Source organism: Pleurodeles waltl, chromosome 4_2, assembly GCF_031143425.1.
Source record: "Pleurodeles waltl isolate 20211129_DDA chromosome 4_2, aPleWal1.hap1.20221129, whole genome shotgun sequence".
NCBI lineage: Eukaryota > Metazoa > Chordata > Amphibia > Caudata > Salamandridae > Pleurodeles > Pleurodeles waltl.
Genome location: NC_090443.1, coordinates 97,495,325 through 97,519,766, shown reverse-complemented (window position 1 = coordinate 97,519,766; position 24,442 = coordinate 97,495,325). Strand labels below are relative to the sequence as shown.

Genomic DNA, 24,442 nt, shown 5'->3' with positions numbered 1-24,442 from the left:
ACAAAGTATCTTCAGCTAGTACAACAAATTCTAGGAAGCAGTTCTCCTGGGAAAGAATTCTAGTTACTAACATTCGGTCCATGCAATGGAAAATCGCAATTTAATTCTCTTAAGCAGCCATTTCATAAGTCGCCTAAGCAATGCAGCTTGACATGAGGCCGTGCAACTAGGCACAAGACCTCGCTCACTTAAGGCATATGATTCATAAAGCAAGTACATAATACATGGCCATTAATATGACATCATACTACATTAATCCAAACATAAGTTCGACATTTTACATTAATAAGTTGTTAATAAGTACACTTTGTGATTATTGCTGGTCACTCAAATAGCCATATTTTCTATGTTAACTCATTTTTTTATGCAGATTCAGCACTAAAAATACATGAATATTCATTAGTAAAATTTCAGTGTTAACAGTGGGGGGGAGGACAAAAAAATATAATAATAAAAAAAAATGTCCTTTCTCGCCGCTCTGATACGCTCTGATCCTCCACTGCAGACACAGGCTCCCAGCCTGCCCTGAGTCCAATCCTAAAGCTGCTTTCGTGCATCTGCCAGCAGGAAACCAGCATTAGGATTGAACGGAGCACCGAGCCAGGGCACTCCGAAGCTGAGTGAGAGCCTCTGCCTGCTCACCCCAACTCGGCAACACAGTGCTGAGTTAGAGAGAGTCTAGTGCACATGTATGTTTGACTGTCCCGAGACAGCCTGCCAAACATACATGCGCACTAAAGGGGAGTGCTGTGCACTCCCCCTCTGTCCCTGTCACGCCCCATGGCCCACCCCTTTTACAGTAAAACCATGATAAACATAGTTTATGGCGGGGTGCGACGCTCTTCAAGCATAGCGGAGGAGTCACCCCTGACTTTAAGCCTTTGCTGCACGCAGGATATATCGAGTTCTTGGCCCCTACATGTACTTGTGGATGCTCATGGGCGTGTGCAGTGTTCGTGCCTCCCCCAGGCACTCCTTGACTCTCCTTATCACTATGCAGGTCACTGGTGCGAGCAGCGCTACGCTCTCGAGCCGCCTTCTCTGCTGCTGTTATTCTTATTTCCATAAGTCTCTTCCTAAATTGATGAACTGCCTAAGTGGTTGTTCTTATTCACTGTGTATGTTTAGGCTATGCCCTCTATTGTTGAGATTGTTTTTCGTACGACGCCCATTTAAATTCCAGATTTAGGGCTGCATTCAATTAAACATTTTAGACAAGTAAATAAAATAAAAGAGTATATGGGTGCCAAGTGGGTCACATAATATACCAAGCTGCAAATATCAATGCAGACAACACACTGTTTGAAGGAAATAGATCACACGTAGATATTCGGTCTAAAATTGAAGCATGAAACTCAGTTGACCCTACAGAAAGCAGGCGAATCTCGGTGCTCTAATGGTATACAGCTCTGACCAGTCAAATGGACTGAAGCTTTGGCAACATTCGTCCGAAGGCATTCATATTTGCCTACCCAATGCTGAAAATTTGAAGGTATTGTTCGTGCGATGACCAGTCAAATCAAATCACTTTGGTTTACAAAACTGAATAGGACACACTGTAAGCAATCTGCTCCAACATAGTGTTTTCAGAAGGTAACAGTCACGTAAACCAAGTGTTCCAAACAGAAACATCATGAAACAATAACCTTTAGATTAACACTTCCTGTCGGTCTGGTGCGGACACATCTGGAATATTGTGTTCAGTTCCGGATGTCACATCTGGAGTTCTTTCTCCTGTTCTAGAAACTTTATCTAGGGTTTTTATGTCTTGTTTTGGGGGCTTTAACTGGAAAACAGGTTTACTTTTAGAGGCCTCACCCAGAGTACCGTGTCTAGCTTAGAGGCGTCGTCTGGTGTATTGCATGAAGTGAATAAAGAGAGTTGTTTCGCCAATGTGCCAAGTGCACAAAATGCAAAAAGAACCACAGTTCAGCATTAGATAATGGAAGGGATTTCAATGTACGAAAGTGCCTAAACTCACACAATTGAAAGCAATTTCACAACTGAGAATTAGAATGGCTGTTTCAAGCAAAAAAAGCACAACATAAAACTGTGCCTTTGTCAGCGTTGGATGGACTTTCAATAAGTTCAACATTCTCTAAAGACTTGTCGCAGAATTCCGATTCTATCCTGAAATAATAAACTAGGCAAAGCCGATGGTCAGCTTCAGCTCCCAGGCACTGCCTTCAGTGGCAACCAGCTCACACATTCGCCCACCGGAAGCCGTGCCTGAGGCCCGGGGTCGAATGAGGACTAATTGGCAGAACTCGAGAGGTTTCACATCCGGCACTTAAGGAAATAAGCGTAGCGCGTGATAAACACCATGCTGCACAATGCTCTTCTTCAAAGCATTTTACCCTAGAACAACAACACAAGTGCATCAGAAACTCACTAAGAACTGCCTACACGTTTGGCTTCATTCCTCCCAAGACGGTGCTTGGATGTAGGACACGCTTTAAACCCAGTGCCCAGTGTCACATAGGTGTATTTCATCAGAGCGGAGCAGGTAATGTGAATCAGAAACACAGTTTGTTACGAATCAGTGTTGCATATCCTTAAGCATTTCTTCTTCCATATGGGCTCCCAAGAACACATTATATGAATGCAGGCAGCCTGTATTCAGAGGGATACCAGATCGGGAGTCCTGGGCCCCGATCCTTAAAAGTTTTGAGCAATACCTCACATTAGGAATTTATAGACCATTTGTGAAGGGAAAAAAAACATTATTTATCTTGAGAATCGAAAATTAAATTTTGTCATCACAAATCACATTTGTTCGTATGTAATTATGTCAGGATATAGGTAAATTTACAATCAGGTACGTTTTTTTGGGGATAACTTGGATTGTCCACCAAGACTGAGAAATAACAACATTTTGAGACTTGTGTGGGTATTCACCAAGTACGATTCATATAGTTTTACTAATAGTATACATGTTATAGATGTGATTTGAGAGATGGTGGTGGAAAGGAAGGGATGTCTCAATGCTAAGAAAGAAAAGTTTAATCAAAAATGAAACTTTACAAGTTTAAAGTAACAGAATATGAAAACGGAAGTATCCTATTTGTACTGTAACAAATCCCTGATTCTGCCTATTTTATTTCCTCAGGGGCAGCCTGATGAGTAAAGAATGAAAACTGCATTGAAGAAAATGACCCTTAGGCTTGGATCTAGGTGAGTACAACGGTTCATGGGGTACTTCCAGTGCTTAATTTGTGCTTGTTGTTTCCGGTGCTGAGCACCAGCACTTATTTGTGAGGGTCGGGGCTTATTCTTATGCCTCAAGCATTTGCTGCGAGCAAAAGACACGTATGGGAAAGGCGGAAGAAGGAAAAACTAAAAAGCGTCATAAAGGGAGAAAGTAGAAAGTTGCAGGATGAGCTGAAGGGGCGGTGGTGGCCGTAAATGGATTGAAGAGGCCCGAGATGGCTTCAGGATTACGCTGCCTCAGTATTCTGTGCTGGCAGATTTAATTACAGCATCCTCGTCTTTAAGAGAAGGGCTTTGAGCACCGGCACCTCCTAATTTACAAATTAAGCACTGGGTACTTCCCACACCCTGAGGCCACTTTAATATCTTCTGTCAAAGCTGCGATTTGTGACTAGCCCATGATTTGGAGAACTAACTAATCAAGTGCCCATATAGATGTCAGCTTTTTCCCTTTTAAATAAAGTTAGCTTGCTGGTTTAAACAAGTTAGTAAAGCTGACCAAATGGAGACATACATTTGCTTCGTTTTTATGTCTGGCTTGACAGCGCAGCTGTCATCTATCTACCTTATGTGATCAACTTAAAAAAAAAAAAGCCTGCAGGAGTACTAGAGAAAGAGGAGCTGTGGCTCGGCCCACATGTTGGTTACTCAGAGTAAAGTATTTAATTGGGCAGAATTTGTATGCTTCCTTCGGAAAGAGTGCTTAATACACTAGTATTGGCTTTGAGGCTTTTTCCCTCAACTTTCATGGCCACTTTATTCAAAGATAATGACCTGCGGCTTAGGAAAACTGTTGTAATCCTATTCACTTAGCGGGATTTCCCTTGCTCAATATGGCCACTGTGCTGAAATGTGAAGGTGTGATAAAACAGCAGCGGTTGGTGTATATTAGTAAACCAATTTTAGTCAAGCAGTCGCTGCTTTATGGGGTTTTGTCTTTGATTCTGGCTGTGTGTCTCCCTTATTTTCCCCCCTACTCTCTCCCACACCCTGATTCCATGATCACAAGACACACACGTGCATCCAGGTCCTTTTTATTTACTCGCTGAAACCGCAGCTGGTGTCAGGGTGCGTGTGGCACACATTAAGTGTGCCACACCACGGTCTTCACACACGCAGCTCACTCCTCACACCTATGTGCAGGGAGCTACTTAGACTACGTGGCCCAGAGGCCTCCCCACTACTTCTTTGTAGTCGTAGTGACTCTAGAGATAGGTGAGCCACTGGAAACTTGAGCCAGGGTGCCTGGCTCTGGTTCAGCTCAAGGGCCAGTTTGAACCTCAAGTCCAAAACAAGCCTAGTTTTCATGGAGGCGGTGTGGCCTACTGGCCACTGCCAATGACCATGTAATATTGTCCAGATCCTGGTGTTGGCTCGCCCAGCCCAGCAAATCTCTCTGTGTCAAACAAAACACTTGTAACATTGTGTGTGTGTTGTGAAGCACTCTTATGTCCTTATGAAAACTCTGTGCTATGTAAAACTGTGAAATAAAATGTGGATTCTGCCTGTGACCCACGTTCTAATCTCATCCTCCAAGAATTAAGGATGAAGCATTAACTGTTGATGTCAGAAAGAGAAACCCACCTGGTGGCTGATTTGCACAATGTAAAACTTCAATAAGTGGGGTCAATCCCTGTTTCCCTGCTTGACCACATGTTGTGATTTTAGGCAAATAATTTATTTACCCGAGCCTCCTTTTTGTTTATTATTACACATGAGAGTATCTTCAAATACATGAGTAACGGATGTGGGCTCTACAAACACCTGTCGTTTGCTTGATTTAACAGACTTCTGTGTTGGTTCAACTATAATTAGAACGTCAACCATAATTAGAGTGCACAAAAAGCATGAAGGGAGAAGCACCAGTAAATAGTTTCCCAAAATTTAGATTTTTCCGAATAAAACCACACTGTCTTTTTTCCAATTATTTTAATTTCCACAACGGACAACCCTTCATATATGATTAAACCTTTATCCTTTATTCTCATCTCGTCAGGTTCACATAACACATGGACATAGTCAACATTGTTTCATCCCAGAGATACTGGGACTTCTTCACGGCTGATAGGAAAAAATAAACGAGACAATAAATAAGAAGCTAAAATACAGTACCATGCAGACATATACACAAAACAGAAAAGAACAAGTCATCCTTAAAACATATACTGATAAAAATGGAAATTATACAATATACACATAACAGCCACTGATATAAGGACATAAAACAACAATGAAGTTCTTCATAATTGCACTATGGAACACACAACATGTATGAAACAAAATAACTAGTCTTTCTGTTTCATAATTTGTGATCAAATTTCACAAACTACATGGGCTATAAAATCTATAAATATCCATTCTATTAAACACATTTATTCTCCCAATTAAATCCACTGTGTGGTTAGGATAAATGATAATATTTATAGTCTAATTACACATGGCCTAGGATACAACGGAAAATAATTCCTAAAATATTAAATTGTAACAAGATGACAAGACAAAATTGGTTGTCTTGAAATTCTAAAGATGAAAGGCGTTATGTTGAACTTGTCCCTTAAATCATATTGTTCTGAGAATATAAATGTGTCTTCTATTTTCTATGAGTCTCAAAATATAATACATAAATATATATATTAGAACATGTTATTAAATTCAAAGAAAACCTTCTTGATTATATTTTTTATAAGAAAACAGTTATCATCAATTATGATTGTTGCGAGAGTCCACTGTAATGCAAACATTCCCATATTCAATATTTAGTTATAACAAAGAAATACATAAACCCACAAATGAGATTAGCACATCTAAGTAACCACTCACATCATCTCAATCTCACCCAGACAAATGGACAAATGTTTAACAGCACGATAACTGTAATATCTACAGGTTAGACATTGGTCTTACTGCTTAACCCATCCAAAACAAATTAGATATACACGCAATATGTTGGGCTAGCAAATTGCACCTGTGCAGCAGGTCAAGGTGTCTCCTCAAATTGTGCTGTAAACACGAGCTCAAAAGAAGATGACAAAAAGAAGTATAGCAACACCATTTCAAAGCCAGTGCCTACCACCATTGTTGCTGACAGTCATCATGATCACTGAATTCTCGGCATCACATGAAACATCCCACAATATCATCGCCACAACCAAATCCTCCGACAATGGCAACATAATGCAAATACCTAAACCGTGTTAGCAAATGCACATCGGCACAGCCACTCCAGTCAAGATTCCTACTAGAGCAGAACTTGCAAAAAAACTAATTATAAAAATAATCGCCAAAAGGATGGGGGTTTATTACCATAAGAAAAATATCACAAAAAATTAAGGATTCTGCCAATGAACTATAAAATTGCACAATTATATGCTTTTCTAACTTGTCTTCTTACCTCATAACTGAAATAGTAGCACACAAATGTGGTTGTGTTTCCACTGAGCACCATATTGCTTTCCCAACCCATTTCAAGACAATCCGTCAGATATTGTATCCTAACTATAGTAAACACACAAAATAGCTTGCAAAAAGTTAGTGGCCATCTTGGAAGGGCTAAAATCTTCCCTTATCACAGAATCAATATAATATACTCATATAATGGTCACTGAGAGAACATTTGTTCTATAAAAACAACAATTTATAAAAATTATTACTAGAAGGATGGTTTTTTTTAGTAGCCATAGGAAAATGATCACAAAACAGTAAAGATTCTCCCAATTAACTTTAAAAATGCCCAAGTGCATGATTCTCTAACTCATCTTCTTAACTTATATCTCAAGGCCACTACCTATTTTGCAAGTTATTTTGTGTGTTTAATATGTTATGACGTTCATTGGGAGAGTCCTTAAAAGTTTGCAATATTTTTCTTATTGGGTGGATTGTGGTAGGTTGAAGTGGAGTGAGGGAGTTTGGAGTAGAGAAGGGTAGACTGAAGTGAGATAGATAGGAGTGTGGTAGTTTGGAGTCGGGTAGATCAGAGCAGAGTGGAGTAGACAAGTGGAGTTGGATAGAATGCTGTGCGGTAGATTGGAATGGGGTAGGGTAGACTGGAGTGGGGTGGATTGGGTTAGGGTGGGGTACATTGGAGTGAAGTAGATTGGGGTAGATTGGAGTGGGGTGGATTGATGTGGTAATTTCGAATAGGGTAGTTTGGGATGAAGTGGGGTAGGGTAGATTGAAGTGGTGAGGAGTTTGGTGGAATGAGTTAGACTTGACTAGATTAGGATAGATCTGGGTCACATGTGGTAGACTAGAGTGAAGTGGAGTGATGTAGATTGGTTAGCATCAAACTGAGTGTGGTCGATTGGGGTAGAGTGGAGAGGGGTAGATTGGGTGTATTGGAGTGTGTAGAGTAGAGTGTGCTAATTTGGGATAGAGTAGAGTGGAGGGAGGTGGAGTGAGGTTGAGCGGGGAAGAGTTGAGTGGAGTGGGTAAATTGAAGTGGAATGGAATGGGGTACGTTTGGTGATTAGATTAGGATAGCCTTAATGGAGTGCTGTAGATTGTAGTGGGGTAGAATGAAGAGGGGTGATTGTAGTGGGGTAGTTTGAAGTGGGGAAGATTGGAGTGGAGTGGGGTGGACTGAAGTGGAGTGGCTTGGTTTGGAGAGTGATGGGTTGGATTGCTTTGGAGTGGATAGATTGCAGTAGGGTGTGGTGGAGTGGGGTAGATCAGGGGTAGACTGGAGTGAAATGGAGTAAATTGGAGTGGAGCAGATAGGGGTAGATTGGAGTGGGATAGACTGGGGTGGAGGTGGGTAGATTGGAGTGGGTAGAGTAGATTTGAGTGAGGAAGATTAGAGAGGGTATATTGGAGTGGAGTAGGCTGGAGTGGGGTAGATTGGAGTGAAGTGGAGTGGGTTAGACTTGGGAAGAGTGGACTTTGGTAAAGTTGAGTGGGGTAGATTAAAGTGGAATAAGGTAGACCACAATGTAGTAGACTGGAGTGGGGTAGATTGTTGTAGAGTGGAGTGGCATAGACTGTGGTGGAGTGGGGTAGATTAGAGTGGAGAGTTATTGAATAGATTGCAATGGAGTTTGGAGTGGAGTAGGGTAGATTGGAATGGAGTGGGGTAAAGTGGACCGGGGCAGATTAGAGTAGGGTGGCTTAGATTGGAGTGGAGTTGGGAAGATTGAGTGGAATGGGCTGAACTGGAGTGCATTGGAGTTGGAATGGATTGGGGTAAATGGGACTAGATTGAGTGGAGTGGGTTACACTGAGGCAGATTGGAGCAGAGTGGGGTAGATCTGAGTGGAGTGCAGTAGACTGGGGTATAGTGGGGAAAACTGGAGCGCAGTGGGGTGGACTAGGTTAGCCTGAGTGTAGAGGGGTAGATTGGAGTGGAGTGGGGTAGACTGGAGTGGAGTGAGGTAGACTGGGGTAGACTGAGTGGATTGGGTATATTGGAGTGGGGTAGACTATAGTGGAGGGGGGTAGACTGGATCCTAGTGGATTGAGGTAGATTGTAGTGGAGTGGGGCAGATTGAGTTAGAGTAGGGTAGTTCAAAGTGGGGTAGATTGAAGTGGGTAGAGTGGAGTGAGATAGTGTAGATTGGGGTGGGTGGGTAAACTGGGATGGGTAGATTCGAGTGGGGTAGATTAGAGTGGGGTAGATTGGAGTGCAGTGGGGTAGACTGGAGTGGGGTAGAGTGGATTAGGGTAAGTGGTGTGAAGTCGAGGGGCATAGAGTGGAGTGGGGTGTTGTGTCATAGAGTGAGTCGCATAGATTGGAGTGGCGTGGGGTTGAGTTGCATGTCATAGAGTGTCTTAGCATAGAGGGCCTGATTACAACTTTGGAGGACGGTGTTAAACCGTCCCAAAAGTGACGGATATACCACCTACCGTATTACGAGTTCCATAGGAAATAATGGACTCGTAATACGGTAGGTGGTATATCCGCCACTTTTGGGACGGTTTAACACCGTCCTCCAAAGTTGTAATCAGGCCCAGAGTGTCATAGAATGGAGTGGGGTGGCATAGAGTGGAAGGGCATAGAGTGGAGTGGCGTAGTGTGGAGTATGCCTGGTGTGGTTGTGCACTGCAATTGAAATGACCATTATAGTTGCACCAAAATACAGTTTTACCACACACAAGCGAGGATGGGTGGAAATTTCATCACCTGCTAGGATATTAATGTTTTTTGATCGTTTTCTAATATTTGTTTCCGCCACATTTCAGAATTGCAAAAAAACTGCTTCATTTATACTAATCCTGATATATTCTGAATCATCAGCATAGTTGATTTTTTGTGTGCTAGAAATCAAAATCTTACACCCTCTCCTCTTACATGGCTACTCAGCATAAATTTCACATAAATTATCACATTTTGAAGTCTGAGAAAGATAAGTAAACACTTAGCTCCCTGGGAAGAGGGAGCTTGACATCTGACCTCTGTCTTTAAATGCACATCAAATGTGATAAGATGAGAACACGATTTAAAGGCCTGTTTACATAAAGAGAGTTTGTGGAAGAAAACAGTAAACAAGGTTTGGGCAACGGGAGGGACAAACTCAATCTGGACATCCTAAAGCATTCTGCTCTACAAATAACCCAATTCCTACAAGCAGCATGTCTTCTAGTACTTATATAAGAAAAAGAGACGAAAGCCCTCTAAGAAGGTCTTATTTATTGACCTGAGTTTTTCATTGATGAGTTAATGAGATAGCTAATAAAGTACTTATGTGCACTTGCAGAGATTGCAGTTTGATTTTGTGTTATGGAGCAGTATCTGCAGGTCATAATGAAGCATAAGAAAAGTGCTCAGAAGAAAAATTATCAGGAACCTCCTGTTAAGGCAGAATCTGAGAAGGTGCTTTTATTTTATGTAGTGTGGTAACTGAGCCATGTGACAAGCGGAACAAAGGTGGTCTCTGAGGAGGACATGGATGAGAGACCTAAAGGAAAAAATATTCAAGCGTGTCAGCTGGCAGAGATAACTACTCAAATTAGGGACATGTAAAAGTGTCAGGAAAAGTCTCAACAAGATGTGGAAGGCTTCTTAGCACAGTTTGCTGCTCCACAAGCGGATGTGCTCTCCTTTCATGAGGTTGTTAAAGCTATGGGTCTAAGAGGTTGGAAGTATATGGAGAAATGACCTTTCCAGAGGTTTATACCAAAAAGAGATCCTCTGGACTAGCTTGATGTGAACTTTCCTCAGGTGCCAAATGTGAATACCATTTTGACCAGCATGTCACCTAATTCATTTCTGGCTTTGGAAGAATCTTCTTTCGGGTCAAAAAATAGAGAGTGCCTTCAAAGGGAATAATTTGGCATCCCATTTTGCCATGCAAGCTAATACCTATGCTGCAATTGCTTCGCAAGTGTTGCCAAAAGACGTTCAGTTACCCTTTGACTGTTTGCGAGAAGGAAAAGATACAACTGAGATTTTAGTAAAAATTGAACTTCTTGCACAGTTCTTGTCAGGCACTGTTTTGGCTCCTTGTGGCCTGCATCTACAGCTTCAGGAACTTTGATGGCTAGCAGAAGGTTGCTGTGGCATAAACTTTGGAAGACAGAACAGTCACAGGTATTTGGTTCATCAAGTTTGTTTGGGTGACAAATTCTTTGATTCACAACTTGATGAAATGGCTAAGAAATCAGCAGAGGAGGGGAGGCAGTGCTTAATTTGTAAATAAAATTGTGCCGGTGCCGAAAGCTCTTCTCTGAACAAGCAGCTGCTGCAATTAAGTGTGCGAGCACAGAATACTGAGGCTGTGCAATCCTGAAGGCATTTCGGGCCTCTTTAAACCATTTACAGCCACTCCCTGCCCCTTCAGCTCACTCTTGCTGTTTTTTCCCTTCTTCATTTGTGATGCTTTTTCATTTTATTCTTCCTCCGTCTTTCTATATAAAGCTTTTGCTCATAGTAAATGCTTGAGGCAGACAAAAAGTACCAGCCCTCAAAAATAGGTGCCGGTGCAGCGCACCGGAAGGCACCAGCATGAATTAAGCACTGAGAGGAGGATGCACTTTCCTTTTTTAGCCACTCTCGCAAATAAGTAAATGTTTCATAAGAAACCAGGGCAAACTTTGCAGGGGGGAAAAGACACACTTTAGAAGCAGGGCCTGAGATTGGGGGGGGATGGTTTGGACTCTTTTCAGAATCCAGATCACAGTATGACAATCACTAGCCTGGTAAATCCTGTCCATATGGGGAAGGTAGTAGGAGCTGTGCTTAGGGAGTTTTATCCAGAATGTTTGGAGTAGTGTCAGACCAGAGGATCTTGGGGTAATAAGAGGGTTGTGCCATAGAGTTTTCAAGCCAACCCCCTAGACACTATTTTTGGGAGTACTGTGGTGCCAAAGGATGCGATAAAAACACTGGAAGTACAGACACTGCTCACAAAGGGTGGCGTAGTGCAGGTAGCATACTACAGAAAGTGTGAGTTGGTTACCCAATCATTTTTCTGGTACCAAAAGCAGGTGAAAAATACAAGCCCATTCTGGACTTAAAGCGTCTCAACATGTTTGTGCAGTACACACTCTTCAGGGTGCCTATGCTAGATATAGGTATTCCAATCCTGTCAAAACATGACTTTCTAGAGTCTCTGGACCTGCGGGATGCATAGTTCAGTGTCCGATAAGGGAAGACAGCATTTCCTGAGGTTTGTAATTAAGGAACACCATTTTTCAGTTCAGAGCACTCCCCTTTGGTTGGCCTTACCCCCAAAGGTTTTCACAACAGTACTTGTGGCAGTCGTTTATTTTAAACAGGTATTGAGCTGTCTCACCTTGATGAATGATTGATTTCTGACTCTTCTTCTTTGAAGGTGGAGTCACGTGTAAAGATGGTGTGTTCCTGTCTCAAGGATTTGGGATTCATAGTCAACTATTTGAAGTCCAGTCTAACACCAGAACAGTTTAAAACATTCACTGGGGCACTCATGGACACATTGAAGGGGCAAATGCTTGTGCCAGAGAGCAGTATTCAATCAATACGGACAAAGGTTGCCCGGGTAGCATGGCCAGACAGTGGTTGACGAGTCAGGGGTCAGTGTCGTCAGCAATAGCTCTGGTCTCTTCGGCACTTCACCATTTGAAACCAATGGTGTATCATGTACTAGGCCATTGGTTGTCAGTGACCCAAGAAAGTTTAAGTATCACTAGCAGCTGTGGCTGAATCCGTTAAACTTGAGGAAGTGGGTTTGCTTTCATTACCCAAGCCTAAGAGAATAACATCTGACACAAGCACACGGTGAAGTGGGGCACTCTGAAACGGTGAGAAGAAAAGGGAAGTTGGTCAGTGTGAGAAAAGCTGACCCCATTGAACAGGAAGCAGTTGATGGCAGTGTGGTATACTCTTCGGATTTTTGTACCCCACATAAAGAATGCCTTGGTGTGTAGATACCAACTGCCAGGAAGTGAAAGCTTACCGAAACAGACAGGGATGCACAAGGAACAGAAGTCTGGTGGTCATGAATATTTTCACATTGGCAATGAGTCACCTGTTAGAATTGAGAGCAATGCACATTCCTAGTGTGGAGAACATTCTTCCAACCTCAATCTCATACCATTTGAACAGAGATAATTTTCAGTTGATAGTGAAGAGGTTGGGGGTGCTCTGGCTAGACAGTGTTATTTCAGTGGTCATCATGGATTTTGTTTGCATTACCTCCAATACCGCCCCTTCTGAGGATACTGCAAAAGATTCGGAGTGAGCTGGTACAAGTAATTCTGATAACTCGGTTTGGCCCAGTCATCATTATTTCCCACTGCCTGCCATGTTAGCAGAAAGTCCGCCAATATCTTCAGCTTTTTCTTCAACCCTTACCTTTTCAGTCTCCATCACTGTCAGTAGCACAGTTGAATATCTGCATCTCACGGCTTGGACTTTGAATAGTAAGCCCTCCAGGGCATAGGGTGTAACAAAAAGAGGTAACAAATGATATTCAGTCATGTAAGAAGCATTCACCTTATGTGGCGCATGCCCAGCAATGCAGAAATATAAAATATTAGAGCCAAAAGAAGGGGGGAGATTGAAGGTCTTGTGACCAATTCCTTATTTTCGATTTTCTAAATGTTTTTGTTTTATGCCTATCACCTTTGACTGTCAGCCCCCTAGGCAGCAGTTTGAGGTTTCAGAGAACCATCTGAAAATATTTTTTTAAGATTGATAACTTTGTTTTCAAGCTTTCGGGGAGTTTCAAGTTGAAAAGACCACTGACCCATTCTCCTGTGGCTACCTAGGACTTGTGCGTGGTTCTTAAGGGTTTGCAGCAGAAGCCATTTGAACCACTAGATTATGCAGACATGGCTTTGGTCTGGGCAAAGGTTTCCTTTATTTTTTAGCAGTATCACCAACAAGAGATTGGGGGAGCTAGATGCATTGGTTATTAGCTATCCATACCTAAAATTCCTTCTGAACAGAATAGTGTGGTGACCTGATCCTAAGTTCAGGCCTAAGGTCCAGAAGCAGTTTCACTGTTTGTTGGAGAATGTCCTGCCAGTTGTAGATAATGGGGTAAACCTGAGATTTCCTGAGTCATTAGACATCAGGAGAGTTGTGGTGATTTGTTTATCCAGCACAAAAGAGTTTTGTTCTTTGAATACATTATTTGTAGCTCATAGGGCCTCAAATACAGCAAACAGGAAACAGGGACTTAGAATAGGTGGATAAAACACTCTGGCCCTCATTCTGACCTTGGCGGTCTTTTCGCAAGACCGCCGAGTTACCGCCGCGGTGAAGACCGCCGACCGCGGCGGTATGCCGCTGTGCGCATTCTGACCGCTGGGAGCGTTCCGCCGGAAAACCGCCAGCAGCCACACTGGCGGTCGGCGGGAAAGTGGAGACTGGTCAACCTCCACCGCCACGCCAGCAGAACCCCGCCCACAGAATTACGACCCACATTTCTGTGTGGCGGTCTTCTGTTGGCGGTCTTCTGTTGGCGGTCACCTCCCCATGGCTCCTGTCACCTCCCGGAGGACCAACGCACAAGGTAAGTTGATCGTCCGTGAGGGGAGGAGGTGGGGGGGTGTTGTGTGATGTGTCCGTGCATGGGGGTGTGCGTGTGAGTGTGTAGAGGGGGTGTGTGAGTGCGTGCATGCGGGCGGGGAGTGCTGCTGTGCCTATGGGCAATGTGTTTAGTTCGGCGGGTGTGCATGTCGGCATGTATGTGTGCGGGTATGTGTCCCCGTTGTGTATGTGTGTGTAGGGGGTGTGTATATGTGCATGTTGGGGGTGTGTGCATGTCGGGGTGCATGTATGTGCATGTCGGGGTGGGGGTGGGGAGGGGGTTCGTACCACCTCTGGGGGGTGGCAGGGGGGTGGAGGGTGTGGGGGGAGGACTCGGGTGGGTAGTGGGGGGTGGGGGAGACCCCTATCAGTGCCAGGGAAGGAATTCCCTGGCCCCGATAGTGCTTACCGCCATGGTTCGCACGGCGGTTCCCGCCCGCAAGAAACCGCGGCGGTAGGCAGGGTCATAATACCCTTGGCGGTCTTGGGACGACCGCCGGGCCGGAGTGCGCAAACTCCAGCCCCGCGGTCATGACCGCCGCGGCGGTCGGAGTGGAGAAGTGGCGGTCGGTCGCGGCGGGGACCGGCGCGGTCAGAATGCCATTTTTAATACCGCCGGTCTGTTCGCGGTCCGACCGCCGTCTCTCCGCCGACCGCCAGGGTCAGAATGAGGGCCTCTGTCTCTCAGGCTTATTCTTCAGCTGGATTTTTTGTCCCAGAAGGTTTTTGAGGGCACTCTACCATGCAAGTTTCTACATTATGGATGGAGTCAGCCGGGATGTTTCTACAGGAGATATGTAGGGCAGGCACTTAGATAACTCCTTACACTTTCATGTCACTCTATAGGTTTGAATTGAATAAGCATGATTTTTTAAAGATTTTGATACCTAGCGCCAACTCTGGCCCGCAATTCTCAGTGTCTCAAGAGACCACCCACTGATGATGCTCAGCAGCGTCATATTTTAAAGCCTCCCGAGCATCTAGGGCATAAGCCTGTGTTTCCTGGGCCTGCTTGTGAATCATGCAGGCTGTATGAAACACCCTCCATTGTCCAAGTTATCACAGGAAAGAGGTGCGGTCAGCAAGCATCACATTCTCACCCACCCTGTGACAACTTGAGAAAAGGTGGGATTCCAAAATGGTTCCTACGTGTGTCCCAGCAGTGCCTTTATCAAGACCAGATCAGAGCAGGATCTGCAGGTAAGCCTGGATCAGATCTTACTCCCTCACTTTGTGCCTCCTGCTAGTCTACTTGTTTGGTGTTTCTTTTCGGCCTTGAGGCTGGATTCTGACATCTTCTCATCCAGCCTAAAGCAGGCCTTGATAAATCTACTGAGTGGTGAGTCCCATTTTATTAGGTCTAGCTATTTAAAAGACCCGCTCGCCTCCTGGTGAGTTTACAAAGAACAGGTGTTCTGTTCAGTCAGAAAGTGCAGGAACAATAAATACACCCTTAAATCTTGTTATTATCTTGTCGCAGTTGCCCTGTGTTCAAAGACAGAGGTTTTTTTAAAAGTCAGTTTGCCTTCTTACAATTATTTTTCCTTCTGACTGTAGAGTTCCAGTATTTTCTAAGGTGAACTGTCTCACCTGCTGTACAAAATGTGTGAAATGAAAGGCTGTCGGGTGTCAGGTTTTTCCCAACACACAACATTTAAATAGCTAAGTCAACTGTGCAAACATTTCAAAATATATTTCAGTAGTTATGAAAGCCCAGTTTTTGTACTTCTGTGTGATGAAAAAAATATTTTAATAAGATTTAAATAGATCAGAACACTTTACCTGGTGATATGCAAATTATAAGTATGTTTTCTAAAACCTAATATTCACAGATTATTGTTAATACACTATATGGTTTTATCAGTAAAGCTGCAAGTTAGTGGGTAGTTTTTTTGGACATTTCTTGGAATTTTACTGTCTGTAAATGATAGTGTGCTACCACATCAAGCTTTAGTAATATATTTATTAAAAGTGAGTGTTTAAACATAAACTGAGAAACACTCCGGCCCTTATGGCAATGCTTTTAGTAAACTAAGGGGCAAGTCTTGAATCATGTGTACCCTATATGTGAGTTAGATTCTTATTATACATGGGCCAAATGTTTAGTCTATTTAATCAAACAAAAGAGGTTTACTTGTACAGCAGAAATGCTGAACTCACACACTTGAAGGTGCTCCCATGTGAGAATAAAGAAAAAGGCGACTGTAAAATAAAATATTTGCCTATGATCACACAATTCGGGACCCATTTAGGGGTCAAGTACATCACAGTTAGGTTCAAAACAAAAACAATAATTATTTTAGCAAAACGTTCTCATATAATGCATATAATGCTAATGCAGTTACTGCAAATATGAGAGAATACTGAAATGGTGGGCACAATATAAAAGAAAACATTTTTGTATAGTGCATATCTTGAGCTCATGTATTTCAAGGCATCCCACCACCTTCAAACCCCGCCATCGGCCACTGTTGTTCAATTATAGGCCTGTGAGGTGAGCTGGACTGACAAATTACAACTGGGCCTCTTACTGTTGGAACTTGAGCACATTCTTTACAGGACATGGTATTGTGGAGGTTCCTACAGTGATGTTGGTTTGTTAGGCCCGTTCCTGCTCCTGTCTGCACCACAGCCCTGCTCTTTATTCTACTTTCCCTCATGACATGCTCAAAAGATCTTTTGCTGAGCTGTGGAGTGATGGTGAGCTAACTAAGTCAACATCCCACTTTTATTCATGAATGCACCTTCCGATGTAAGTAGGACATGGCACTGTACAATTTCAGTCTCCAGGGCAGCAAGTGCAGCAGAAATTATGTTCAGCTACAGATGACACGTGGAGCCTAGTGTCATCTTGAGGATTGTAAGGGCCCCTCTCTGGAACAACATTTTATTTTATTACCTATTTCCTGCTAATTGAGTCCTGCATGATACCAAACAATACTAAATTATATGTTAAACATGAACATGGTTAAAAAAAAAAGTTGCCTTGTCTTGCTTGGGACCCCAAGCATCCTTAAAATGATACAGGGTAGAGTGACAGATTCAGAGGTAGTGGTAGGCAGAAAGGGAGAGCACTTTAGATAAAGAAATTGGATAGACAGAGGTTAAACTAAGAGTAAATAGAAAGACAGTTCACTTTCCGATGGCCCTTAGAAGGTGGGGGTTCTAGGAAATTGTACACTTTTGCCATACTTTAAAACATTTCTGGTTGAGCAGGGATCAGAACACTTTTCTCAGATGGGCAACAAAGTATTAGGAAAATTGGATACTTACCAACTGGTTATTGCCTGACATGTGGCTGACTTAGCCCTAGCTGTACCGTATTTCAAAGTCAAAGATATAACTAATTGGCGTTTGGTGGATGGGTTTATTTTGTTACAAACGTGAAGGTTATCCCATCCGCCGTATTACGATTCCATTATATCCTGTGGACATTATAATACAGTAGACAGGATATCTGTCACTATGTGACGGAGTAACCCATCTGCCAAACTCTAAGTCAGACCATAAAATGTACAAATCAACCTGTTAATCAATACAGCGAGATCGTTGAGTATCCACTCTCCCTACCTCTCAAATATTGTGCTCTAACGTGCTTCATTGCCAGTTACCGGATTAGGCTTTTTTAAAAAAAAAAAAACAATGAAATGAACAGATATAGGTTCTCGGGCCCTATGGTAACCCCAAGCCCATGCAGAACTGTGTATGTGTTGGATTTACTGCTGTTATTCTAATTGGTAATAGCCAAGGCCACTGGAATTGTGCGACTGCAGTGTTTTTTTGCATTTACTACATAATGCACCATCTTTGGCATAATCTTCACATTTTAACAAAACAAAATTTACCTTTTCTTGATGCATAACTTACTAAACCCTGCTGCACAATTTGGCCTTCCCTGCCCCATAATTCCAGTGGCCTGGTAATAGTAGCAGATTCACAGTGCGGAGCTCACTGACAAAATACTCGCTTTCATCAGGAGTTTGGCAGTTCATCTGAATAGTGGCTCATTGGGGAAGTGGTGATTCATCTGATTTATTGCAGAAGTGGTGGCAAAGTGTAGTTATGTTGCACAAGAGTGGTGCAAGCCCCTCCTGGAGCCAACCTGAAAGGAAAGCGTTGCCCAACCCGTGCAACGGCCAGCATGGACAGTCTCCCAGTTATGATTGTGTAACACCACATCTTGTCCTTAATCTTAATAACATTGCATTGCGTGAACATTTGTATGAAAATGTAACAGACACGTGGAAGCAAATAGCTTGCAATGTGATGGACTCCGCCCAATTACCAAAACCATGAAGCAAGCGCTCTGAGTTCAAAGATCATTTATAAGCCCATGACAGCCACCAAGTGTGACCTTTAAAAGATCATTTACGTACAGGCACGTTGATAAAGAACAGAACACATCATCCCTACATCACTTTGACAGGAAGCTTTAAGTGACTCCATCATTTAAAGCCACACACTGGCTCATGAGAAGCTCTCAGATGTGTTCATTAACCTAATGCACACATTTACCAGACCTGCCAACTGGAAATACAATCTCACCCTGTGAGGAGGGGGCGGGACCTTCTCACAAGAAATACCTAAATCACACTTTTGCCCCCATCCTGCCTCCAAACCCCCCGTCCTCCTGCAGAAAAAAGGCTTGCTGAGGCTGCTGCTGATGTCCTGGGTGTTTCACACCCAATAATGGACGTTGGCAATTCAAAGCCTCTGAAAATGAACGGAAACCCACTGTTTACAGCGTTTTCCCTTCCACCATGTGATACTGGTTCCTCACCGGGTGAGCCTGTGATGGGAGCCAGTGTAGTGGGTTCCACGGTGGCATCCTATGAGTTGGCGGGTTTGGATTTACATTTCTTTCAGGTATTAGGCAGTCTGGTGAGAACGCTTGTTTCTTATTTAGCTCTCTGTTTCGATTTCCCTTTCAGCAAGAGGCAACCTCAAGGTTGACGGTAAACTATGGGCAACGGTTGTTCTTTTAACGAAAAGGGAACTGTTTTTGTAAAACAAAAAAAAAAGATGGGGAATTTTGTTACTAATTGATCCGGCCTCCTTAGACCACTGCCTATGACAGTTTTGTATGGGTTTGGTGAAGTGTCATGAATGCACATCGCATATTTCAGTATCATGAGCAGAAGCGGAGGTCCATTAAGGGATTTGTACAGCATTGGATCATTTTTAGTGTTTGAGGACAGCACGTAGTCTGCGCGTGCAAGACATGCCCATGTCTTTCTAAATGGAACCATAGCTAATAATGAAACATTAGTGTAATGACAACACCATTCCTGCCTGTTGATTGAAAGAAGCTGCCATCAACTAAGTGAACTATGGTAACTATCAGTGCCTGCATGAAGGACGCCATCTTTATAGAAGAATTCTATCACACTTAATTTGTACCGTAAAGGTCCTTTGTTAGTTGATTTAGAATAATATAAGCTCAGTACAGTGAAGGAAAAACATAATTGGAAGACTGAAACAGTATTTTATGTATTATGTCCCATGTTATGCATATTCTTAGTATCTGGACAGCCAACACCTGTTATGCCCGACTGGTGCGCAGGCCTGTTTTTTTTTTAGGCTTAATGTTATTAAGTATTGGTTCAATTGAGTTGTTCTGGCAGTCCTAAGGTTGTTCTTTACTGTCTGGGGCGTTGGAGAGGCCTTCAAAGTCTCAGTCACTGGTGATCTAGCTCAGCCTCCAATCCATTGATACTTGACTGGAAGTATGAATCTGCGAACTGGAGAATGTTGTCCTTAGAGTCTCATTGGAATGGATCTCAGGGGTGTCTGGAAATTGAATTATCCTCTGTCAAGTCTGCTTAGGTTTAGACATGAGGTGGTCACTGTGGTCATTTTGGGTTCTATCAGGAATGTGGTCTGCTGTGAAGCAAAATCTTCTTCAATGCTAATTAAAATAGGTAATATCCGGCCTTTTTAAGAGAACACAGGAGCAACACATAATCCGAATAGCTAGCAACCCATCACAAGTTTTCCATTTCTTGCCAAACTCTTTGAACACTGTGTGGCAAGGCAACTGGAAAAATACATCTGAGAAAATAGACTACTTTGTGATATACAATTAGGTTTTAGGTGTAGGCTAATAAACTACTTTGCTCTAGTTAGCAGATTATGTCGCCAAAATCCTAGACTGTTGAGAGCCATGCCTCTTAGTCCTGCTAGATGTCTGCTCAGCATTCAACTCTGCTGATGATAACTCTGTCCTTGATGCTCCACGTATCTCAACAACCAAAAACTGAAGCCCATAGGAGCAACTGATGTTCTTCTCCATGCCACTCCATTGAACAGTATACCTACATACTTACACCCTTATCATTAAATGTACATGCGGGTGACTGGAGAACTGCTTGAATGACACTGACATTAACTTTGACAAGAACACCACCAACACTCAGACTTTATCCCAGGACCAACTTCATTGACAATCGTAAAACATCTTGGTTGAGCAGATCTGTGTCTGAATGGCTCTACACAAACTGTCTTAGCTCCTCCAGAACGGAGTTTTTAACTTTCCTTGTCCCACAGATATTCCTTGTCACCCTTGTTCTAACTTTGCTGCTCAGCAGAATAGTTTACGGAAATGCTCTCCTCATAAATTGTTTTATTCATGATTAGCCCCACAAAAATGCTGTTCTTCATAAAGCTGCATGCTGAGATTATTGTCTTTTGTTTTGCATCAGTTACCTTCACCTTTAGGCAAGGGATCCACGTGTAGTAGTTCATGCATGCTTCTTAGTCTGAAGTGGTTGTTGTCTGACATGGTCTTTGCTGTAAGCTTTGGATTTCCTTCTAACTTTCTGATGCTTTAAGAGAACTCAGCCATCCTTGCTTGATCCATGCGTTCTGTTGATTGATGTATTCGTTGGGTACGCATAGTAGGTATGTGGTTTAAAAAGAAAGGCATGTTATAGTGATGCTCCTTGCTTGTTTGGGTTACCTTTTCTAATAGATGCCTCCCTTCTGGTTAACCAATATAGTAGCAGTGTCATAGGAAAATGTTGTGGTACTGTACTCATTAAATAAGGGTCTCACAGAATTACCCTGGAGTGCAACCGTGAAAAACATGTACAATACATAGAGCTCTATTGCAGAGCACATGGGTGATCACGGGTGGTTTGTCTTGTCACTAGACTTTGTTGAAGGATAATAAACTCCTGCTGTGGCTCCCAGGCACACTGGCGGCTCTCTGGCAAAGTATGGAATCAGGAGCATCAGAAAGAAGATGCTAAAAGTAAAGAGGACAAATGATTTTTCTTTTTGGGATATGTCGGATTCTGATTGTGCCGTCTTTTTAGGTCTACAACACACAGAAAACCTGAAGGAATGACTTCACCACACATATTCATTTGAATAACTCTGTAGGGCTAGTTATAAAATATCTGAATTTATGAATTTTCAAAATATCATATATCACACAATGTGTGGCTAATTACAAAAGTGAAATCGGTTATACACACAAACTGCAAATAACCGCTATGCGTATAAGGGAAAATAAGTCACTGCTAGACTTATTTACACATTCCCTGTAGGAAATTATGTATTTGATCACATCAAATTTATAGTCCAGTCAGTAATAGCAATAGTCGCTGTTTCGGTCTTTTTATGCATTTACTAGGACCATCCTCAGGACTTGCATTTCAGCCTGACACTTATTGGCTTGCTGCTGATATCATTTACACATATCTTTTGTTCTGTAAGGCCTTCACAAATTTGGTATATGGACTGCATCAATTTTACAAGCCATTGCGATTAAACTACCTTAGTCCATGTGCCCAATAATTCTCACACTCACCGACGAATACTGAAATCTGAGGGTACATCACCCAAACACCACAACAGCTGCTCATTCAATGCCAGCTAATGCTTCTTTACCATTTTAGCATTTGCACCCCCATTTTCAACCAAAATACAGAGTGCAGCAGTATGGCCGGCTTTCTCTAGTAAAGAGCAATATTTGCTGTTCTCTGTTGTCTCAAGTGAAACTGCCCCAGTGTACCGTGAATTGTCCTACCAAAGCACAGGTTTTACACTTCCATGGCACTTCTGTATAAGTACTCCGCACAGTAGACCAGAATGATTGATGAGCCCAGAGCCAGCTTTAGAGCCAGTGGCACCAGGTGCGCCAACCTTTGTTGGCACCCGCCCCACATGACTTCCTCCTTCTTCATGGATTCCCTCACTACCAGCCTCTAATTGTGCCCCTCACCTCTCTATAGCCCCTCTATCACACATTTCATTTTGTTTATAGCATTACTCACACAGTTTATGGAGTCACACACACATTACTCAGAGACAATGAATTATACATGTGTGAGTCAGTGTATTAGAAATGTTACATAAGGCAATGGGACTACAAGGTGTAAGAGTCACATGCCATCCACACTAGTAGGCAGTATATGTTAGGAGTGCATGGTCCGGAGAAGCACAAACACAGGATTTAAAACGTAACACTGTGGTTGGCTTTACTAATTAGAATGCATTTATACTCAAATGAGTCCTTTTTAGCAACATTAGGATAATGAAAGACTGGGAAAAAACTAATGTTCTAATCTATACCCTGCAGTTTGCATGCAGCTTTTGGTTGACATTTCATACGTCATTGTGCTGCATTAGGATTGAAAGTTGGATCCGCTTATGGAAAATGGAAGAACTGGAACCCTTTTGTGCGGCAATTAATGATCTTATAAAGACCCAGTGTAGCTGGAAAAAGGTCAGCTGGTTGAGAGAGATGAAATTGGTCTGGGACGAACTGGCTTTCCCCCATTTCTGGGAGAGACCTGAGTCGACCCCCACCAATGCTACCTCACCAGTTAAACAAAGATACTGGGAGAAGGATAATGAGGACATCCTCCATATTAACGGGGTGGGCTGACTAACATCTGAGTTCCTGCTTGCCAAACAAGAACCACGCCCTGAGCAATGTTTTGATCTCCCAATATCTGCATATGCCCGTGTTTCATTCCTCCAGTTTAGATATGGAACCTTACCAGTTAATAGTTTTACTGCTCGATGGTCGAAGAATAGTTCTGAGGCCAACAAGTGCTCAAACTGCAATACATATGAGGAATCAATTGAACATGTTCTGTTTTTTCGTCCTCTAGGGAAAAATGGATTATCCCATTGTGCAAAGCTTTGCTATTATATGATCGAGCTAATGCCTATAGAATTTGTAAATATGATTCGTCTACACTGGTAGTAAGTGCGGTCACCAAATTTTTGACAGCAGCTTGGTCCATTGGTCACAGGGCCACCTTAGTGTCAGATTTTTAATGTTGAGCCATATAGTAGGAATAGTGGGGAACAATAGATGCTTATGACTTTTGAATGGATCTTCCCCTTTTTCCTGTTTTTATTCAATGGATTTAGAGATGATATTCTCATACCAAATTTTATTATAATTTAAAGTGTTAATATTATGATAACAAAAGTATTTGCTTTTAATATTCTTTGTATAGCTTTTATGATCAATGGTTGAGCTACCATATTTATTTATCAATCTATTTACTGTATAACATTACTCTGCACTTTAGACTGTTAGTACCAGAACAGTTCTTATGATTTACGGTCGAGATATAGCATTTATTTACAAATTTACTCACTGTATGCCAGCACACTCCACTTTAGACTGTCAGTACTAGAACTATTTTTAATACGAGTGGTTCTGGCCTTAAAATGTGTCTTTCCTTAGGATAATAGATTAGATTAGAATGGTTGTTCTTGCTTTTAGTGTTTACTAAGAGTTTTACCATTTATTTTTATATTTTCTTTTTGTTTTTTTTATGTACTGATGTATGGTTGACTGCACTCTAATGGTCTAAATTTTGACCGAATAAAGAGAATTGAATTGATTGTAAGTTAGGAACTTCAAGTAACAAAATGAACTGTAGCAAAAGCAGTATCCTACTGAGATATCCAAATAAAATACAATTCTTTGAACTGCATGGTAGACATTCGCTGCAGGAGGCATATTAACCCTCTGTTCTAATTTATGATGAGTCAAAACTTCCACTAGACAAAACCGGATGTTCCTCCGGCAAGTACAATAACCACAGAAGCTCAGTCAATCAAATCAAGCTTTATTCAGCTTCATTTAAAACCATAAAAACACAATATTAAAACAATAATCTATGATCCTTCAATACAGTTCCAATGTATAGCACAATCAATATTTCCCTGTATGCCCCAATCTCATGGCACCTCTTAAAAACAAGCAACATCAAAAATAACAAATTCGTCTGATAATAAATGTAAGAACATGAGAGT

The 24,442-nt window shown here is 42.3% G+C and overlaps 1 protein-coding gene across 5 annotated transcripts in view; it reads left to right on the top strand.

The window, feature by feature from the left end:
• B4GALNT1 (beta-1,4-N-acetyl-galactosaminyltransferase 1) overlaps nucleotides 1-24,442 on the top strand; it is a 556,280-nt gene that overhangs the window by 272,915 nt on the left and 258,923 nt on the right. For all 5 annotated transcript variants that reach the window (XM_069230844.1, XM_069230843.1, XM_069230845.1 and 2 more), the window contains one exon: nucleotides 3,110-3,174. In XM_069230844.1, the coding sequence (XP_069086945.1) occupies nucleotides 3,131-3,174 (44 nt within the window). In that variant the 5' untranslated portion in view covers nucleotides 3,110-3,130. The remainder of the gene's footprint in view (nucleotides 1-3,109; nucleotides 3,175-24,442) is intronic.